This window comes from Coregonus lavaretus (assembly GCF_964263955.1).
Source record: "Coregonus lavaretus genome assembly, chromosome: 32".
NCBI lineage: Eukaryota > Metazoa > Chordata > Actinopteri > Salmoniformes > Salmonidae > Coregonus > Coregonus lavaretus.
The window spans coordinates 16,968,399-16,988,246 of NC_140019.1; the positions used below are offsets into that span (position 1 = coordinate 16,968,399).

Below are 19,848 nucleotides of genomic sequence, written 5' to 3' on the forward strand. Positions count from 1 at the left end.
GTGTGGGATGCCCTGTGTGTGTGTGTGTGTGGGATGCCCTGTGTGTGTGTGTGTGGGATGCCCTGTGTGTGTGGGATGCCCTGTGTGTGTGTGTGTGGGATGCCCTGTGTGTGTGTGTGTGTGGGATGCCCTGTGTGTGTGTGGGATGCCCTGTGTGTGTGTGTGTGGGATGCCCTGTGTGTGTGGGATGCCCTGTGTGTGTGTGTGGGATGCCCTGTGTGTGTGTGTGTGTGGGATGCCCTGTGTGTGTGTGTGTGGGATGCCCTGTGTGTGTGGGATGCCCTGTGTGTGTGTGTGTGTGTGTGGGATGCCCTGTGTGTGTGTGTGTGTGTGTGGGATGCCCTGTGTGTGTGTGTGGGGGATGCCCTGTGTGTGTGTGTGGGGGATGCCCCGTGTGTGTGTGTGGGGGGGATGCCCCGTGTGTGTGGGGGGGATGCCCTGTGTGTGTGTGTGGGGGATGCCCTGTGTGTGTGTGTGTGTGTGTGTGCGTGGGATGCCCTGTGTGTGTGTGTGTGCGTGGGATGCCCTGTGTGTGTGTGTGTGTGGGATGCCCTGTGTGTGTGTGTGGGATGCCCTGTGTGTGTGTGTGGGATGCCCTGTGTGTGTGTGTGTGTGCGTGGGATGCCGTATGTGTGTGTGTGTGTGGGATGCCCCGTGTGTGTGTGTGTGTGGGATGCCCCGTGTGTGTGTGTGTGGGATGCCCCGTGTGTATGTGTATGTGATGCCCTATGTGTAACATTGTGTTTACAGTACAGGATGGTGGACCCAGCGCATGGCGCTCTAGACGAGAGCTACACACCAGAAGGTGATTCCCAGGAAGTACACTCAGTCTTCTCAGACGATGGAACCAATGGACGGCAGGCAGGGAACGTGGTACGAAAACACACACTTTGTACTGTAACTGAAAATAATTTTCTCCATGGAGGACAAACGATTCTCTACAACTTCCTGTCTCATGGTGATGTACTTCCTCTTCTTCAGATGAAGAAGATGATCACCTCACGTACCGTCCTGCCCTCTGATTCGATGTCCATCGACGGGGGAGTGTCCGTCTCGGGCATGGGCGGTTACAGTGCCACTCTGGACCGTTCCTACAGGCAGGGTGGAGGGGGGGACTACCCCACAGCCACGGTCCCTAGGAACTACCACTACGGCCCCGCGGGGGGGTACGACGACTACAGGAGCGCCCCGCCCTCTGAGGCCTACACCAGCCTGAGCAGGGGCATACACATGGACGACCGCTACAGGTCAGACCACTGTCGTTAAAGTTTGTGAAAACGCTAAAGAGCACTGTAAAGAAATACATTATAGTATTCCTTTGTGAAGATTCCCGTATCTTTGGGATAATTGATCTTCTGTCTCTCTCCAGACCTGCGGATGGGTACAGGACCCTGGACTCTGGGTACCGCGCCCCCAGCAGACAGCAGCTGGACCCCTACGCAGCCCAGCCTCAGGTGGGGCGAGGGGTGAGGGGCATGGGCAGTGCCCTGGATTTGGGGGGCATGCGCTACGCCCACCAGGGCCGCTATGGCATGGAGGATGACCAGAGGAGTCTGGGATATGATGACGTGGAGTACAGTATGGCTCCTCCCACCATGCATCCAGGATACGGAACTATGCCACGACTAGGCCCAGGCCCTGGAGGACTGGACAGACGCAGGCTCAGGTACACACACACCACTCTGATATGTATGTACACCATACTCCGATACAACACACACACTCTCACTAATAGGCTACACACACACCAATTCACTCGTGTCTGATTGTCTCTTAGGAGTTGTGAGGACACTTTGGAAGGGGACGTGGGAGGAGTCGACCCCTACACCTGGGGCGTCAACATGGAGAGGGGAAGTATGGCGTCATTGGACAGCACCCTGAGGAAGGGCCCGCCCACTTCCTGGAGACAGCCGGAGCTTCCGGAGGTTATCGCCATGTTGAACTACAGGCTGGACCCGGTCAAAACCAACGCTGCTGCCTTCCTCCAGCACCTCACATTCAAGAATGACAAGGTAACACACACAAACCTTTTATACCTGCAAACACACAGAAATGTATTGAAATTATGGATATTACAAGTGTTAAAGTACTGCTGTCAGCGTTTTTAGGATAGGTTTGGTGTGTGACCATGTTGGTTGTGTAGGTGAAATCGGAGGTGCGTCGTCTAAAGGGGATCCCTTCTCTGGTCTCGTTGCTGGACAACCCCAAGAAGGACGTACACCACTCGGCCTGCGGGGCGCTCAAGAACATCTCGTACGGACCAGACCACGACAACAAGATCGCCATCAAGAACTGTGACGGCATCCCTGCCTTAGTCCGGCTACTGAGGAAGGCCAGAGACCAAGACCTCACTGACACCATTACAGGTAATACTACTGTTCAGTCCCTCCAGGATTTCAAAGGGATTTTCTGTGCTGTTTGCTGGCAAAAATGCTTGATTTTGCTGCGGCATTTCTGAAATTTTGCATGGCAATATGCAATGATTTTGACCAATTTGTCGCGAAATGCACTGACGAGGGAGAATGTTTGTTGACGTGTGGCTTGATTGAACCATATGTGGTAATTGTGCTGATTTTGCCACCAAGTAAATTATCACGGAGTCCTGGAGGGACTGTTCTAACTACTCTGTAATACTTGCATTACTATTACCGTACTACTTATGGGACAGTAAAACACCAGTATTACCATGTAGTATTCCTACTATACTTCAGCTTTATAACCTCTACTATAATTCCTTATTATTGGACCCAATCAGAGAATAGAGTGTCATGGAGATGACCAAGAACGCATCTCCCTCTTCTTCCTCAGGCACATTGTGGAACCTTTCGTCTCACGACTCGGTGAAGATGGAGATCGTGGACCACGCGTTACACGCCCTCTCAGACGAGGTGATGGTGCCGCACTCTGGCTGGGAGAGAGGGAGTGACGGAGGGGAGGAGAGCCTCAAACCACGACACCTGGAGTGGGAGACGGCCCTCACCAACACAGCTGGCTGTCTGAGGTGCGTGGGGGGAGAAGAAATGGACGGCAGGAGATTAATGGAGGAGGGAATGGAACAAGGAAATATGTATTGGTCAATTCCGGGGAAGATTAACCATTAACGTTGTATCTATATATTTTTTCTTGTTCAGAAACGTGAGCTCAGAACGTAGTGAGGCCAGGCGAAAGCTGAGAGAGTGTGCAGGATTGGTGGATTCATTGATGTACATTGTCCAATCACAGATCAACCGCAAAGATGTGGACAACAAGGTGTTTAACCCAACCCTTAACTTCTAATCCATTGCTTATGCACATTTTCTTAATTTCTTTCACAATTACTTACTTGAATAAAGACCCTTTAAAACCTTCCCTGTCTCTTTGCAGTTGGTGGAGAACAGTGTTTGTCTGCTGAGGAATCTGTCCTATCAGGTTCACCGAGAGGTTCCCGGCTGCGAGCGCTACCTGGAGGCTGCGCCCCTAAACCAGGGCCCCACCCCCGGCTCCAACAAGGCCGGCTGCTTCGGCTCACGGAAGGGCAAAGGTCAGTAACTGGCGTGTAAATCCCCAAAGGTTGATGTCTGCGCCTCCGTTTAAATCAAATTAGCATAAGAAAATTTGTTTTGCTTATTTGAGCTGTTCTTGCCATAATATGGACTTAGCCCTATTTGGTAAAAGACCATCTTCTGTAAACCCCCCCTACCTTGTCACAACACAACTGATTGGCTCAAACGCATTAAGAAGGAAAGAAATTCCACAAATTAACTTTGTAAGAAGGCACACCTGTTAATTGAAATGCATTCCAGGTGACTACCTCAAGAAGCTGGTTGAGAGAATATCAAGAGTGTGCAAAGCTGTCATCAAGGCAAAGGGTGGCTATTTGAAGAATCTCAAATATAAAAAATATATTTTGAGTTTAACACTTATTTGGTTACTACATGATTCCATATGTGTTATTTCATAGTTTTGATAGTAGTTACAATGTAGAACATTTTTAAAATAAAGAAAAACCCTTGAATGAGTAGGTGTTCGAAAACTTTTGACCGGTGTGTGTATATATCTCAATGCGTTTGTATGGGCTAATAGCGGTATGGCCAAATAAAATGTTTCAACAAATAATTTTTCCAGATTTTTATAGTTAGTAGAACCCCCCCCCACCCCCCCCCCCAGCTTAGTCTCTTATGGGTTAAAGATCATAGTTCAGCCTGTGTGTTCTCTATGGCTAGAGGTAGAAAGTTTCCCTTAACCCCAGATCTAGGATCAGATTACCCTCTCCCCAGTTCTGACTCATTAAACAGGACTAAAGCTATGGTTAGTGGCAACATAATCCTACTCTGTGTGTGATGTTTGGGTGCCAGGAGCTGGATTTTGCTCCTGTGGTTCTGATGGGTTTGTGGTTGTTGGTAGCTGGGATACTATTTCAGTTTTTCACACTCTCTCCACTGTCTCTCCCTCCCTCTGTCCTCCGCCCATCCTCTTCTTGTGTTCCTGTCCTGTTTAGATGAGTGGTTTTCCAAAGGTAAGATTCTCTTCAGCTGCGTTTATGCAGGCTGCCCAATTCTGATCTTGTTTTTCACTAATTGGTCTTTTGACCAATCAGATCAGCTTTGAAAAAGATCTAATGTGATTGGTCAAAATACCAATTAGTTGAAAAGATATATCAGAATTGGGCTGCCGCTGTAAACGCAGCCTTCTTGGTGGCGTTTTGTACTGTGGCTGAATAAGGGCTTTTCCTAACGCTGGCTGGTCTTAACATTGCCTTTACTTGGTCTGTAGATTTGTAAATGGGACTTGACAAACGGAGTGCATGCTGTTCAACTAGTGCATGATACCATGATGTCATTCTGAGGAGAATCTGCATCTGTTAAAAAGGGCTGAGGTGGAACAGATTCAAATGCACCTAATATTTATTTTTTACATCTACTTCGATTGGAATGATCTCTAGATTGTTTTGTCCTCTCTTCATCCCCACTCATCATCCTCTCTCTCTCTAGGTAAGAAGGATGCGGATGACGGGAGTGCGGACCAGGTTGATATTCCAAAGAGGACGATGCCTGCCAAAGGTGAGTCAAAACACCATACGAAAACACAGCAAACACAGAATCAGTTACTGAAATCCCTCTTCCTACCAGGCTATGAGCTGTTGTTCCAGCCAGAGGTGGTGCGTGTGTACACGTCCCTGCTGAGAGAGAGCCAGAACCCCTCAGTGCTGGAGGCCGCAGCCGGGGCCATACAGAACCTGTGTGCCGGACGCTGGACTGTGAGTGGACGGCTTCTGACCTCGCACCTTTTCCTCCTTGTCTTACGTATCTTTTTCTGATCCATAGCATCACCCCAATGATGTTGATCGCAGCTTACTCCCTCTCCCTCCCTCTCTGTCCCTCAGTATGGTCGCTATATCCGGGCCACGGTGCGTCTGGAGAAGGGCCTGCCCATGATGGCAGAGCTGCTGGCTCATGGGAACGATCGTGTGGTCAGAGCCATGTCCGGAGCCCTGAGGAACCTGGCCATCGACAACCGCAACCGCGAGCTACTCGGTAAGTTGGTGTGTGTATCAGATATCGCATGTTAGTTATCACATATCAAATACGTTTTTCATCATTATTTTGAAAAAATGTAATTCCTTTCTGGATTGTTTCAGATCCACTCTTTAGTGTATGTATTGTTGTATCTGTCCGTCCTGTCCTCCCATAGGTAAGCACGCTGTGCCCCACCTGGTGGCAGACCTTCCGGGTGGCCAGAGCCAGTCGGCACGACCTCTGTCTGAGGAGACGGTGGTGTCTGTACTGAGCACACTCACTGAGGTGCTGGGCAACAGCCTGGAGGCCGCCAAGACCCTCAGGGCCTCCCAAGGCATCGAGAGACTGGTGCTCATCAACAAGGACGGGTAAGAGAGGGAGAGAGAGTGTTTGTGTGTGGAACTGACGCTCATTAACAAGTGTATATTCTTGGCGTTTATGTGTGCGTTTGTTTGAGACGGATAGGTCAGTGTCCATACAGTACATGTCTAACGGAGTGTCTGTCTATTGGTCCTGCAGTAAGCGCTCTGAGCGGGAGGTACGTGGGGCAGGCCAGGTGTTACAGCTGGTCTGGGGGCACAAGGATCTGCGGCGCCCCCTGGAGAAGGACGGCTGGAAGAAGACCGACTTCATGGTGAACCACAACCCCCCCGCCAACGGCCCCTCTACACGCACCAATGGGACTTATGAGGACACTACCATGCCACTGCTAGACAGAGGTGACTCTTGGAATAGAGTTGTATTTGCGTCAGACTTGCTTCTTAACAGCAAGTGAAAGCTAGACGTAAAATGTAGGAATTTTAGGGAAGCAAACAGAATGTAATGGTTTTTGTTTTTTCAACAGGGGAGAAGAGGGACATGATTCCACTAAATGACCTAGGGCCTGGTGCGTATCCATAGGAACACTGACAAAGCTAAGCCCAGCTATTAGTTTATTTTTCTATCAATGATTCATGCTCTTCCTCCCTACATCTTAGAAGCCTACTCTACACTGGACCAGAGGGAGAGGAGACACACTCTGGACAACTCCCTCAACGCCACAGACACTTTACAGGTAACACACCCCTGCCCTGTACACGTTGTTTCTTTCACTTAAACACACTTGCCTTTAACCCGTTCTCTTTCATTCACACCTTTTTAAAACGTCTCTCTATTTTGCCTTTTGGTTGACGACCACCATCTCTACTCAGGGTATCTTTCTCACTTTCACAATCTCTCACTCTTTCTCTGTCTTTCTCGTTCCGTCTCAGCGTGGGGTGTATGGAGGCAGAAAGGGTTCACTGCCTCTGTTGGACTCCTACGATGGTTAGCCCCCCTCCCCTCTCTCCCTCTGCATGTAACAGCATGGTACGTTTCACCTCTTGTCCTGCATGGACTCTATATCTCCATCCTTTGTCTTTGATACCTATTGCCTATCTCTGCTGTAACACTGTCAATATTGTGTTATTTCAGTACCTTGGTTTTGTACACAGTATAGTGTGCAGTGAAAACTGATTGAAGTTCAGGGTACGAATACTGTAGTAGTATACAATAGTCAGTGTTTCCACTAGTTTTTTATTCCCTATAATTGTATACATTTTTCCATGGCAAAGAGCAAAAGTTAATTTCCTACAATTCTATGCAGTTTGCCATGGCCATTTGTGTTCTTATGTTCAAACATTATAACAAAACCAATGGGCACCCCAATCGGGGCCCTTGGCCATGTGCCCTGTCAGTAATCCAGCAATGGCAAAAAATTGCCCTGACCTCAACCCCATGAACACCTTTGGGATGAATTGGAACGCCGACTGCAATCCAGGCCTAATCGCCCAACATCAGTCCCTGATCTCACTAATGCTCTTGTGGCTGAATGGAAGCAAGTCCCTGCAGCAATGTTCCAACGTCTAGTGGAAAGCCTTCCCAGAAGTTATAGCAACTCCATATTAATGGCCATGATTTTGGAATGAGATGTTCGACAACCAGGTGTCCACATACTTTTGGTCATGGGTTGTGTGTAATAAATGTATATATTACACACACTGAACAAAAATATGAACGTAACATAATTAAGTGTTGGTCCCATGTTTCATGAGCTGAAATACAAGATCCCAGAAATGTTCCATACACACAAAAAGCTTATTTCTCTCAATTGGTGCACAAATTTGTTTTCTTCCCTGTTAGTGAGCATTTCTCATTTGCCATGATAATAATATAATAATAATATGCCATTTAGCAGACGCTTTTATCCAAAGCAACTTAGTTACCTGCAAAATCGGCAGTGTATCAAATACTTGTTCTCCCCACTGTATATATATATATGTATATACAGTGATGGGAAAAAAGTATTTGATCCCCTGCTGATTTTGTACGTTTGCCAACTGACAAATAAATGATCAGTCTAAAATTTTAATGGTAGGTTTATTTGAACAGTGACAGACAGAATAACAACAACAAAATCCAGAAAAACGCATGTCAAAAATGTTATAAATTGATTTGCATTTTAATGAGGGAAATAAGTGTTTGACCCCTCTGCAAAACATGATTTAGTACTTGGTGGCAAAACCCTTGTTGGCAATCACAGAGGTCAGACGCTTCTTGTAGTTGGCCACCAGGTTTGCACACATCTCAGGAGGGATTTTGTCCCACTCCACTTTGCAGATCTTCTCCAAGTCATTAAGGTTTCGAGGCTGACGTTTGGCAACTTGAACCTTCAGCTCCCTCCACAGATTTTCTATGGGATTAAGGTCTGGAGACTGACTAGGCCACTCCAGAACCTTAATGTTCTTCTTCTTGAGCCACTCCTTTGTTGCCTTGGCCGTGTGTTTTGGGTCATTGTCATGCTGGAATATCAATCCACGACCCATTTTCAATGCCCTGGCTGAGGGAAGGAGGTTCTCACCCAAGATTTGATGGTACATGGCCCTGTCCATCGTCCCTTTGATGCAGTGAAGTTGTCCTGTCCCCTTAGCAGAAAAACACCCCCAAGGTATAATGTTTCCACCTCCATGTTTGACGGTGGGGATGGTGTTCTTGTGGTCATAGGCAGCATTCCTCCTCCTCCAAACACGGCGAGTTGAGTTGATGCCAAAGAGCTCCATTTTGGTCTCATCTGACCACAACACTTTCACCCAGTTCTCCACTGAATCATTCAGATGTTCATTGGCAAACTTCAGACGGGCATGTATATGTGCTTTCTTGAGCAGGGGGACCTTGCGGGCGCTGCAGGATTTCAGTCCTTCACGGCGTAGTGTGTTACCAATTGTTTTCTTGGTGACTATGGTCCCAGCTGCCTTGAGATCATTGACAAGATACTCCCATGTAGTTCTGGGCTGATTCCTCACCGTTCTCATGATCATTGCAGCTCCACGAGGTGAGATCTTGCATGGAGCCCCAGGCCGAGGGAGATTGACAGTTATTTTGTGTTTCTTCCAAATCGCAAATAATCGCACCAACTGTTGTCACCTTCTCACCAAGCTGCTTGGCGATGGTCTTGTAGCCCATTCCAGCCTTGTGTAGGTCTACAATCTTGTCCCTGACATCCTTGGAGAGCTCGTTGGTCTTGGCCATGGTGGAGAGTTTGGAATCTGATTGATTGCTTCTGTGGACAGGTGTCTTTTATACAGGTAACAAGCTGAGATTAGGAGCACTAACTTTAAGAGTGTGCTCCTAATCTCAGCTCGTTACCTGTATAAAACACACCTGGGAGCCAGAAATCTTTCTGATTGAGAGGGGGTCAAATACTTATTTCCCTCATTAAAATGCAAATCTATTGATAACATTTTTGACATGCGTTTTTCTGGATTTTTTTGTTGTTATTCTGTCTCTCACTGTTCAAATAAACGTACCATTAACTTATTAACATTAAATTAGACTGATCATGTCTTTGTCAGTGGGCAAACGTACAAAATCAGCAGGGGATCAAATACTTTTTCCCTCACTGTGTGTGTGTGTGCAGTCGTGGTCAAAAGTTTTGAGAATAACACACATACTAATTTTCACAAAGTCTGCTGCCTCAGTTTTGATGATGGCAATTTGCATATACTCCAGAATGTCATGAAGAGTGATTAGATTAATTGCAAAGTCCCTCTTTGCCATGAAGATGAACTTAGTCCCCAAAAAACATTTCCACTGCATTTCAGCCCTGCCACAAAAGGACCAGCTGCCATCATGTCAGTGATTCTCTCGTTAACACAGGTGAGTGTTGACGAGGACAAGGCTGGAGATCACTCTGTCATGCTGATTGAGTTAGAATAACAGACTGGAAGCTTTTAAAAGGAGGGTGGTGCTTGAAATCATTGCTCTGTTAACCATGGTTACCTGCAAGGAAACACGTGCCGTCATCATTGCTTTGCACAAAAAGGGCTTCACAGGCAAGGATATTGCTGCTAGTAAGATTGCACCTAAATCAACCATTTATCGGATCATCAAGAACTTCAAGGAGAGAGGTTCAATTGTTGTGAAGAAGGCGTCAGGGTGTTCAAGAAAGTCCAGCAAGCGCCAGGACCGTCTCCTAAAGTTGATTCAGCTGCGGTATCGGGGCACCACCAGTGCAGAACTTGCTCAGGAATGGCAGCAGGCAGGTGTGAGTGCATCTGCATGCACAGTGAGGCGAAGACTTTTGGAGGATGGCCTGGTGTCAAGAAGGGCAGCAAAGAAGCCACTTCTCTCCAGGAAAAACATCAGGGACAGACTGATATTTTGCAAAAGGTACAGGGATTGGACTGCTGAGGACTGGGGTAAAGTCATTTTCTCTGATGAATCCCCTTTCCGATTGTTTGGGGCATCCGGAAAACACCTGGTCCGGAGAAGACAAGGTGAGTGCTACTATCAGTCCTGTGTCATGCCAACAGTAAAGCATCCTGAGACCATTCATGTGTGGGGTTGCTTCTCAGCCAAGGGAGTGGGCTCACTCACAATTTTGCCTAAGAACACAGCCATGAATAAAGAATGGTACCAACACATCCTCCGAGAGCAACTTCTCCCAACCATCCAAGAACAGTTTGGTGACGACCAATGCCTTTTCCAGCATAATGGAGCACCTTGCCATAAGGCAAAAGTGATAACTAAGTGGCTCGGGGAACAAAAAATCGACACTTTGGGTCCATGGCCAGGAAACTCCCCAGACCTTAATTCCATTGAGAATTTGTGGTCGATCCTCAAGAGGCAGGTGGACAAACAAAAACCCACAAATTCTGACACTCCAAGCATTGATTATGCAAGAATGGGCTGCCATCAGTCAGGATGTGGCCCAGAAGTTAATTGACAGCATGCCAGGGCGGATTGCAGAGGTCTTGAAAAAGAAGGGTCAACACTGCAAATATTGACTCTTTGCATAAACTTAATGTAATTGTCAATAAAAGCCTTTGACACTTATGGAATGCTTGTAATTATACATCAGTATACCATAGTAACATCTGACAAAAATCTCATAACACTGAAGCAGCGAACTTTGTGAAGACAAATCCTTTTGACCACGACTGTATATTCACTCACACTCACACTCACACACACACACACACACACACACACACACACACACACACACACACACACACACACACACAGTACCAGTCAAAAGTTGTCACACCTACTCATTCAAGGTTGTTTAAAAAAAAAAAAAAACTACTTTCTACATTGTAGAAGAATAGTGAAGACATCAAAAATATGAAATAACACATATGGAATCATGTCGTAACCAAAAAAGTGTTAAACAACTCAAAATATATTTTATTTGAGATTATTCAAATAGCCACCATTTGCCTTGATGACAGCTTTGCAAACTCTTGGCATTCTCTCAACCAGCTTCATGAGGTAGTTACCTGGAATGCATTTCAATTAACAGGTGTGCCTTCTTAAAAGTTTAATTTGTGGAATTTATTTCCTTAATGCATTTGAGCCAATCAGTTGTGTTGTGACAAGGTATGGGTGGTATACAGAAGATAGCCCTGTTTGGTAAAATACCAAGTCCATATTATGGCAAGAACAGCTCAAATAAGCAAATAGAAACGACAGTCCCATCATTACTTTAAGACATGAAAGTCAGTAAATCCGGAAAACTTCAAGAACTTTGAACGTTTCTTCAAGTACAATCGCAAAAACCAAGCGCTATGATTCAACTGGCTCTCATGAGGACCGGCAAGGAAAGGAAGACCCAGAGTTATCTCTGCTGCAGAGGTTCATTTAGAGTTACCAGCCTAAGATTGCAGCCCAAATAAATGCTTCACAGAGTTCAAGTAACAGACATCTCAACATCAACTGTTCAGAGGAGACTGCTTGAATCAGTTCTTCATGGTCGAATTGCTGCAAAGAAACCACTACTAAAGGACACCAATAATAAGAAGAGACCTGCTTGGGCCAAGAAACACGAGCAATGGACATTAGACCAGTGGAAATGTGTCCTTTGGTCTGATGAGTCCAAATTTGAGATTTTTTGTTCCAACTGCCATGTCTTTGTGAGACGCAGAGTAGGTGAACGGATGAGCTCTGCATGTGTGGTTCCCACCGTGAAGCATGGAGGAGGTGGTGTGATGGTGCGGGGTGCTTTGCTGGTGACACTGTCTGTGATGTATTTAGAATTCAAGGTACACTTAAACAGCATGGCTAGCACAGCATTCTGCAGCGATACGCCATCCCATCTAGTTTGCACTTAGTCCCACTATCATTTGTTTTCAACAGGACAATGACCCAACACACCTCCAGGCTGTGTAAGGGCTATTTTACCAAGAAGGAGAGTGATTGTGTGCTGCATCAGAGACCTGGCCTCCACAATGACCCAACCTCAACCCAATTGATATGGTTTGGGATGAGTTGGACCGCAGAGTGAAGGAAAAGCAGCCAACAAGTGCTCAGCATATGTGGGAACTCCTTCAATACTGTTGAAAAAGCATTCCAGAAGCTGGTTGAGAGAATGCCAAGAGTGCAAAGCTGTCAAAGGCAAAGGGTGGCTACTTTGAGGAATCTCATAAAATATATTTTGATTTGTTTTAACACTTGTTTTGTTTACTACATGATTCCATATGTGTTATTTCATAGTTTTGATGTCTTCACTATTATTATACAATGTAGAAAATAGTAAAAATAAAGAAACCCTTAAATGAGTAGGTGTCCAAACTTTTGACTTGTGTTATGTATATGTATGTATGTATGTATGTATGTATGTGTGTGTGTGTGTGTATATATATATATATATATATATATATATATATATATATATATATATATATATATATATATATATATATATATATATATATATATATATATATATATATTCACACTGAATGTACAAAACATTAGGAAAACCTGCTCTTTCATGACAGACTGACCAGGTGAAAGGTATGATCCATTTGATGTCACCTGTAAATCCACTTCAACCAGTGTAGATGAAGGGGAGGAGACTGGTTAAAGAAGGATATTTAAGCCTTGAGACATGGATTGTGTATTAGTGCCATTCAGAGGGTGAATGGGCAAGACAAAAGATTTAAGTGCCTTTGAATGGGGTATGATAGTAGGTTTCGTGCACACTGGTTTTAGTGTCAAGAACTGCAACACTGCTGGGTTTTTCATGCTCAACAGTTTCCCGTGTATCAAGAATGGTCCACCACCCAAAGGACATCCAGCCAACTTGACAACTGTGGGAAGCATTGGAGTCAACATGGGCCACTATCCTTGTGGACCGCTTTCGACACCTTGTAGATTCCATGCCCCAACGTATTGACGCTGTTCTGAGGGCAAAAGGGGGGAGGTGCAACTCCATATTAGGAAGGTGTTCTTAATGTTTTGTACACTCAGTGTATCGTATTTGGTATGGCGGCAATAATTTAACAGCGGCGGTGAGCCACTGCTAAATTAATACAGGGATAACACTGAATACCCAAGAGGCTTTCACACTGGTATAGTATACTGTGTGGACTGGTGTATTATATACCTTAACTAACAGTATACCTTAGGCACTTTTATTTTGGCATATTGTGTATAGCCTGACATACTTGCACCACAGTATCCGCTTGAGTGTACTGTTTGTGTTTTATTCTTTTGAAGTATTAACACATGCACTAATCAAATGTATCGTCTATCATCTCTTCTTCCTCCAGAAAAACTGATGGTGTGCATCACCCAGAGTGAGCTGCCCCTGCCCTACCACTGCTACTGAGGAGAGAACACTAGAGACCCACAGTTGCTCTCTCTCATCCCCCTCTCTTTCTCTCCTTCCATCACAAGACTGTGGTTTTGAAGATGAGGGTTGGCATCCAAAGAAAGCAGTTGTTGCAATCAGAGGGTGAAATCTAATACACACTGAGACACACACACACACGGATCATAGTAGCATCAGAAATATATTCTCATTTACATTTTATTGATATTCCCTTTTTCAAGGCAATCATCTTTGTTTGACAATCATTGTTTATTTCTGTTTCTATGGTTACTTACATCCAACATTTGGCTCAATGAGCGTTCCTTGTCGTTCGTTAGATTCATCTTCCTCATACGCATCCATTTTTTAAAATTTTGTTTTGTCATTGTCGTGAATCAGATTGCTGCCATCACCTACATCCTGAGAAGAATTTATTTTTAAATATCTGTAGGGTATGTATATAAAAAGAGGACATGTTTGATTGGGGGAGGGAGGTGTCTGCCTTTTTTAAGGTTGATTTTAATTTAAATAGTGCCCAGATTGGGATTTGTGAGTGGAAAGGTCATGAGTGGCTGGTGGACCAATGAGGCTCGGCCCTCATAGATTCAGAATGTTTGTATAGGAGTTATTTTAATCTCCTAGTTATCTTCGTCTGGTTGGTTTTGGGTTAGTTGGGAGAGAGTTTGAGGCCGGTGTGTGAGTGTCATACAGGAGATCTGTGTGTGAGCTTTGTTAACGAACAAAACCCATATGACCCTGTTTATTTGAAAGGATTTCATTTTGTGCTTTGTTTTTCTACTCCTGTGGCAAATATAATTTATTTTATTTGTCTGTTCTTTTCAATTGTGGCTTTTACAAATGTACCAACTGCGTCTTATGTTGTCGAGTGATAACCATTTTTTTTTTTTTTACCTGTCTGTTTCCCCTAATGTAAAGATATGACCGTTAGACTGCTGTGTCTTACCCTCCTGAAATGTGGTTAACTATGGCTGTGTGATCTCCTACACCTATGTGAGTGTGGAATTTGCTTCTGCTGTGCAGGTAGCTGGAATACTACAGTTCACACACTGTTAAAAAGCACCACAACTGTTAGTCATACATTGCTCATACACTAGATAACATTCCAACACTAAACTACAACACTAGGAACGCATTCCCCACACTACTATACAGAACCCCACTATAGACCTGGGGCTTATTCACTAGGATGGGTTGTTAAGGTGGCTGATAGAAATGTATTGCATAGAACTCACAAGATTCTTTATTTTGCATGTTAGACATTATTAGTGTCTGTTTTAATAAAATACACTATCTGCATTGCTCTGAACCCCTTACACCACTAATCACACTATAGTTCAGTCAGTACTTACTGTTACACCAGACCGAGCAATGTGCTGCTCATATGGACCCATTGCAATGGCATTGGTTGAAAAGGAGAACGGGGTTGGTCTTCTCTATAAATGACACTTGTTATGTATTGCAAGAATTGGTTTCCTCAAAGGTGACTCGGGTGTAGACAGAGGGACCAGACTATAGACTAAGGCGAAACACTAAAAGCACATTTTGGTATATAAGATCTATTTTTCTTCTTTGTACTTTGACTTTTTAATTTTGTGTCTGTGTTTTTTAATATTGTTTTCTGATTTGGGAATGGTTGTTGGGAGTGGTGGGTGAAGCATATGCAAACTGTTATACTTTTTATTCTGCTTTTACCACTTTCTTTGAATGGCAAGAGACCAATCGTTGTGTTTTGTCATTTCCACATGCATCGTTTAACGTTAGCATTATTGCCTATTCATGTACAATTATGATGAACATGTCATACCTGCCTTGGCTCTGAAAAGTTCTTTTTTTCAGTAAGAATATGTAACTGGCAATACTGTTTTATAAAATAAAGATTGTTTCTCAGACCAGATTTGATAAGATTTATGTGCGACAGCTGGAGATGTGTACTTGGGGATAAACACATCTAATTAAAGGGGTACTGCTTAGTTCGTCTGGGTAACCAGACTCCCTCTCTCTTCAAACACACATTCACACCTTAATATACATGGTTTAAGCTTTGAGCGGTCTGCTCAGTTTTGTGCCCCACTCACAGTTAAAGTATGCATCTACTACATTTGAGATGCCTAAAATGTGTGTTTATAGCCCTCTGAATTTGCTTTTGAGTCCACACCTTTGCCAGTAAGTCATAGACATTGCTATTGCGTGGACTCTGAAGGAAGGTTAAGTGTTCTAACAGGCTAACGTGACCCTGGGGAACATTTTGACCACAGATGAAATTTGAGTGTGAATGTGCTCAGCCTTCTTTGACTCATGTCTCACCCTGTGAGAAGATACCAGGGTGGGTGTGACCGATGAACATGAGTGCTTTAAAGTATGTCAATGTCCCCTTGTAAACCCTTATCAGTATTTCAGCCATCTCTTTGCCTTATAGCTTATGCAATTAAACTACAGCTGTAGGATGGATCACAAGGCCTCTTGAGTGGGTGTGTATGAGTGCACTGGCAGACTTACCATTAGGCGGAAGAGGCAATTGCCTCAGACCTCAAATCAACGGGCCTCATGAGCTGGGCATAAAAAAAAGTATGAATAATTTATCAGCTCGAGGCATAACAAATACATTCTCAATCTGTTTTAAGTTAGATAATTTTTTGCATGGACTGCGTCTCAATCCAACGTTGGCCTTCTGCATCTGCGGTGGAAGGTGGCAGAGCTACAGCAATGTTTGTCAGACCAGGAGACATCACAAAAATCTGTCTTTTCACGAAAACGTCTGTAGAGTCCGAACAGTTTGTCCTATAAATTGAGACTCACAAACACTATGGTGTTCTCCGTTTTGCTCTACGACCCCCACAAGTGTCACAGGACTCGTCTGAAGGTAACCCGGTACCGGGCTGAAAAATGAATGGAAGTGTATAGGGCATTTCCCCGAAAGGTATCCAGGTAATTCCACTGTAAAACTTTGTTTTTCTTTTTCTGAGCTTATATCTCTCATATGTTTTGAAGTGTCTGTCCTATATTTATTTTTGATCAAATTGACTAGCAGTAAGGCCAAATTCAATGTTTTATCAAATATTCTTTGTATATACCTACAAGGGTCCTAAAATTCCTCTGCCCGTGGCCTCCAAATCACTAAGTCTGCCCCTGTATGGGTGTATGAGAGAGAATAAGTAAGTGTTAGAGTGTGTGTATGGTATGCATCCAGCCTATGTCTCTCTCCCTAAACTTGAGGGCACCTAATACAGCAGATTCTCTCTCCTTCCTCCCCGTTGCACGCGCTCTCTCTCCTGTCACTTGGTACTACATCTATTTAAAGATACCACTCTCCTTCATTTGCTCTCTCAATCATGCGCAGTGTCATGTTTCTCAAGAATCCACACAGCAGGGCAGGAGAAGGAAAACTAAAGAACAGATTGAGAAAGAGGGAACACCACCTGCTCCAGATGGCATGTTAGTGAGGATTTAAACATGTTGACCCCAGACCCATGAAGATTCAAGTCTTCAGGTTAAACTTGGAGCAGAGGGCATAACTCTACCAGCCATGGACTATTGACAAGAACTGGAGGTAACTAGTGTCTGTGTGAGAGAGCAACAGCTACTGCGCACAGGAAGTGTCTAGTGCACGAGATTAGTGACAGGAGACTGGAACTACAGAAGTACAGAATGTTCTTTGCATTTATTTTTTTCCATGGATTATTAGCCTAACTAGAGACAGCACAGGCTATAAAATAACTAAGTGAAAAAGTTTTGCATCACTGTTCATTCTACTACTCCAGAATGGATCACCTCTCTCCCCAGTCTTCCAACACGCGGGATGGTTCTCCCACCACGTTCCCAGACTCGTCTCGCCGCACCTCTCACACTGGTAACCAAGGTGGGTTGGGATCGTTGATATATGAGGTGGGGGTCGTGTGGGCTCACCTGCGGCCGCTCATACCGTTCTTTCTGATCAGTGCAATGGTCGTGGCAATCATCTACCTAATCCAGCACATTATCTACTCCGGGCCATTCACCGATCCACTCTTCTTTGAGAAATTTGAGGAACGTTGGCCTAGGCCCAAACCGCACAAGGATCCTGTACCTTCAACCCCAGTCCCTTTCACTGACCCTTTGGAATACAGAGGGAATGGAACCCTTTGAACTTGAGTCGTGAAATTCGGATGAATTCTGCCTGTGCCATAGGATTCTATTTGAAGGTGGATCAAAGGTTTTTATAATCTCCCTGTGGAATTTGGGGTGAAGTTCATAATCAAATCATGATTAGATCTGCACGTGACTCCCAGAGGGTTCTGTCTTTGACTCAAAATGGTGTCCCTATGTCTGTTCTATTCAACAGCCCGTTGGGCTATGTATATATAATGTGCAGATTATGAGAACCTGGAGTCTGGACCATTACTAGGCTATAATTAGACTACAATGCTCTAATGTCTTAATCTAGATTTATTAGCCCTGTATAACTGCCTGTCAGTGACAGTGGATTTATTTAATGATTTAAATTCCAGTAGGTCTGGCCTAGATCTACACAGTTAATTGTTTTAGATTAATACAATATCGTAATTAGGGAGAAAAATGCAAATTGATGGAGAATAAAGTTTTGGTTTTAAAAAATGTAAGTCTGTACAGTTTACAGTCCAGTACATACTAAACAAATAGCAAATTTTCATAGACCATATGGATTTTCTCTACAGGTACACGCATGGCAACCCATTTAGTCGTGTTGCCAGGTCAAGCTATAATTTGTAGTGCAATGACCACTCAAAACCTGCCCAAAAGGCCTGAAAACTACCCCAATATTCACACATTTATCCAATATAATGACAATCTAAATACTTATGGTCAAATTGCTTCTCTGCATTTCTCCCTTTGTTATTGATTCATCACATGAAATGATTTAATCTGAACTATAGAAGTGACTGATAGTAAATGGTTAAGAGGTATGTTTTTTTTCAGAAACCCTTCTTTTGAAATGGTGTTAACACAATGTTAATCATTGTGAAATAGTGTTAATACAAGTAACATTGCTCTTAATTGTATTCCTTTAAACTGAGTATAAAAACCTAAAAGCCCCAAGTTTGCTTTTTGGCTTCTTTTATTTCATAATAAGTGTCAATTAATGTGTAGAGATAAGTACTCACCAAAACAGTAGTGCTAGTTTGGTAGTAGCCCTCCATCTAGAGGATGGGGTGATCCCCACACAAGTTGGTGCTGCTGCTGCTGCTGCCATATGTTGCTCTACAGAGTAGAGGGACAGAGATATAATGAGGGAAGAGTTGGATAAACAGGGGGAATGAGACTTTGCATACAGATGACTGAAGGAAGTGTGTGTGTGTGTGTGTGTGTGTGTTTTCTGCTCACCCCCAAAGTGCTGGGTTAGGCCAACCAGGAGCCCCACTACCAGATTGAAGCCATTTCTTGGACTTTAGGGAACACTCAGCAACAGGGTTCCAGCCAGTGAGGGGCCAAAAGAGGTATATGCTGGTGATCCCCATGCAAGTTGGAGCTGCTGCTATTCACCATCACCACCTAACAGAGATGGAGAGTAGAGGAACAGACAGAGATATGAGGGATGGGTTAGAGAAACTGGGGGAATGAGACTTTACAGATGACTGAAGGAAGTGTGTGTGTAGACTCAAAAATAACATAAAAGTTACTCACCCTGCTTTTGTGTTTTTCCTGTGATTTGAGAGTTTCTTGCTGTGGTATCTTATCGCCACACACAGCAGCTTCTTGGTTGTGATGTCAGTACTTTCAACAATAATCAATGAATATGACTCATTGCCAATGTCCTTTATTAGTTCCTCATGCACTGTAGGCCCTTTAACTGCATTTATGAGCGCTGTGTATTTTGTTCTGTGGATCTTGATACCTTTCTTTGCAATGTCTTCAACAACACATCCCAGGTGATCTACAGTTGCAATGCTGGAGCGGCATGCAATATGTGCAGCCATCTGTAACGCTGGTCGTTTAACTGTGTTATTCTCTCTTACATGTGTAGTTCCATTAGAAAATGGAGCAGCATTTCTCGTGTGTTTCTCCGTTAGTGCATGAGAAATAAGATCGGCGTGGTGGGCTCGCATTTCTAATTTGCAATACATACAGTAAGATTTTCTGTCATCTCCAACGATGCTCTTAATCCATTCCAGTATACCCCGTTCTTTTTCACAGTCTTTGCAACATTTTCGGCCATATTTTGCCCATTTACCTGGCATTCTGACAGCAGAATCGTGTCTAGCCAGT

The 19,848-nt window shown here is 44.2% G+C and overlaps 1 protein-coding gene across 6 annotated transcripts in view; it reads left to right on the plus strand.

Moving 5' to 3' along the window:
* The window catches only part of LOC311107591 (catenin delta-1-like), a 40,492-nt gene extending 24,973 nt beyond the window's left edge, over positions 1 to 15,519 (plus strand). For 3 of the 6 annotated variants that reach the window (XM_084150106.1, XM_084150107.1, XM_084150103.1), the window contains 17 exons: positions 751 to 873; positions 982 to 1,247; positions 1,370 to 1,666; positions 1,778 to 2,012; positions 2,144 to 2,366; positions 2,809 to 3,001; positions 3,132 to 3,249; positions 3,364 to 3,520; positions 4,971 to 5,039; positions 5,109 to 5,236; positions 5,363 to 5,513; positions 5,671 to 5,863; positions 6,015 to 6,214; positions 6,340 to 6,381; positions 6,473 to 6,549; positions 6,746 to 6,842; positions 13,568 to 15,519. In XM_084150106.1, the coding sequence (XP_084006232.1) occupies positions 757 to 873; positions 982 to 1,247; positions 1,370 to 1,666; positions 1,778 to 2,012; positions 2,144 to 2,366; positions 2,809 to 3,001; positions 3,132 to 3,249; positions 3,364 to 3,520; positions 4,971 to 5,039; positions 5,109 to 5,236; positions 5,363 to 5,513; positions 5,671 to 5,863; positions 6,015 to 6,214; positions 6,340 to 6,381; positions 6,473 to 6,549; positions 6,746 to 6,805 (2,526 nt within the window). In that variant the 5' untranslated portion in view covers positions 751 to 756 and the 3' untranslated portion in view covers positions 6,806 to 6,842; positions 13,568 to 15,519. Of the gene's footprint in view, positions 1 to 750; positions 874 to 981; positions 1,248 to 1,369; positions 1,667 to 1,777; positions 2,013 to 2,143; positions 2,367 to 2,808; positions 3,002 to 3,131; positions 3,250 to 3,363; positions 3,521 to 4,477; positions 4,496 to 4,970; positions 5,040 to 5,108; positions 5,237 to 5,362; positions 5,514 to 5,670; positions 5,864 to 6,014; positions 6,215 to 6,339; positions 6,382 to 6,472; positions 6,550 to 6,745; positions 6,843 to 13,567 lie in introns of all 6 variants that reach the window. The other 3 variants (XM_084150102.1, XM_084150104.1, XM_084150105.1) reach the window with 3 other exon arrangements.
* Positions 15,520 to 19,848: the final 4,329 nt, after the last annotated feature.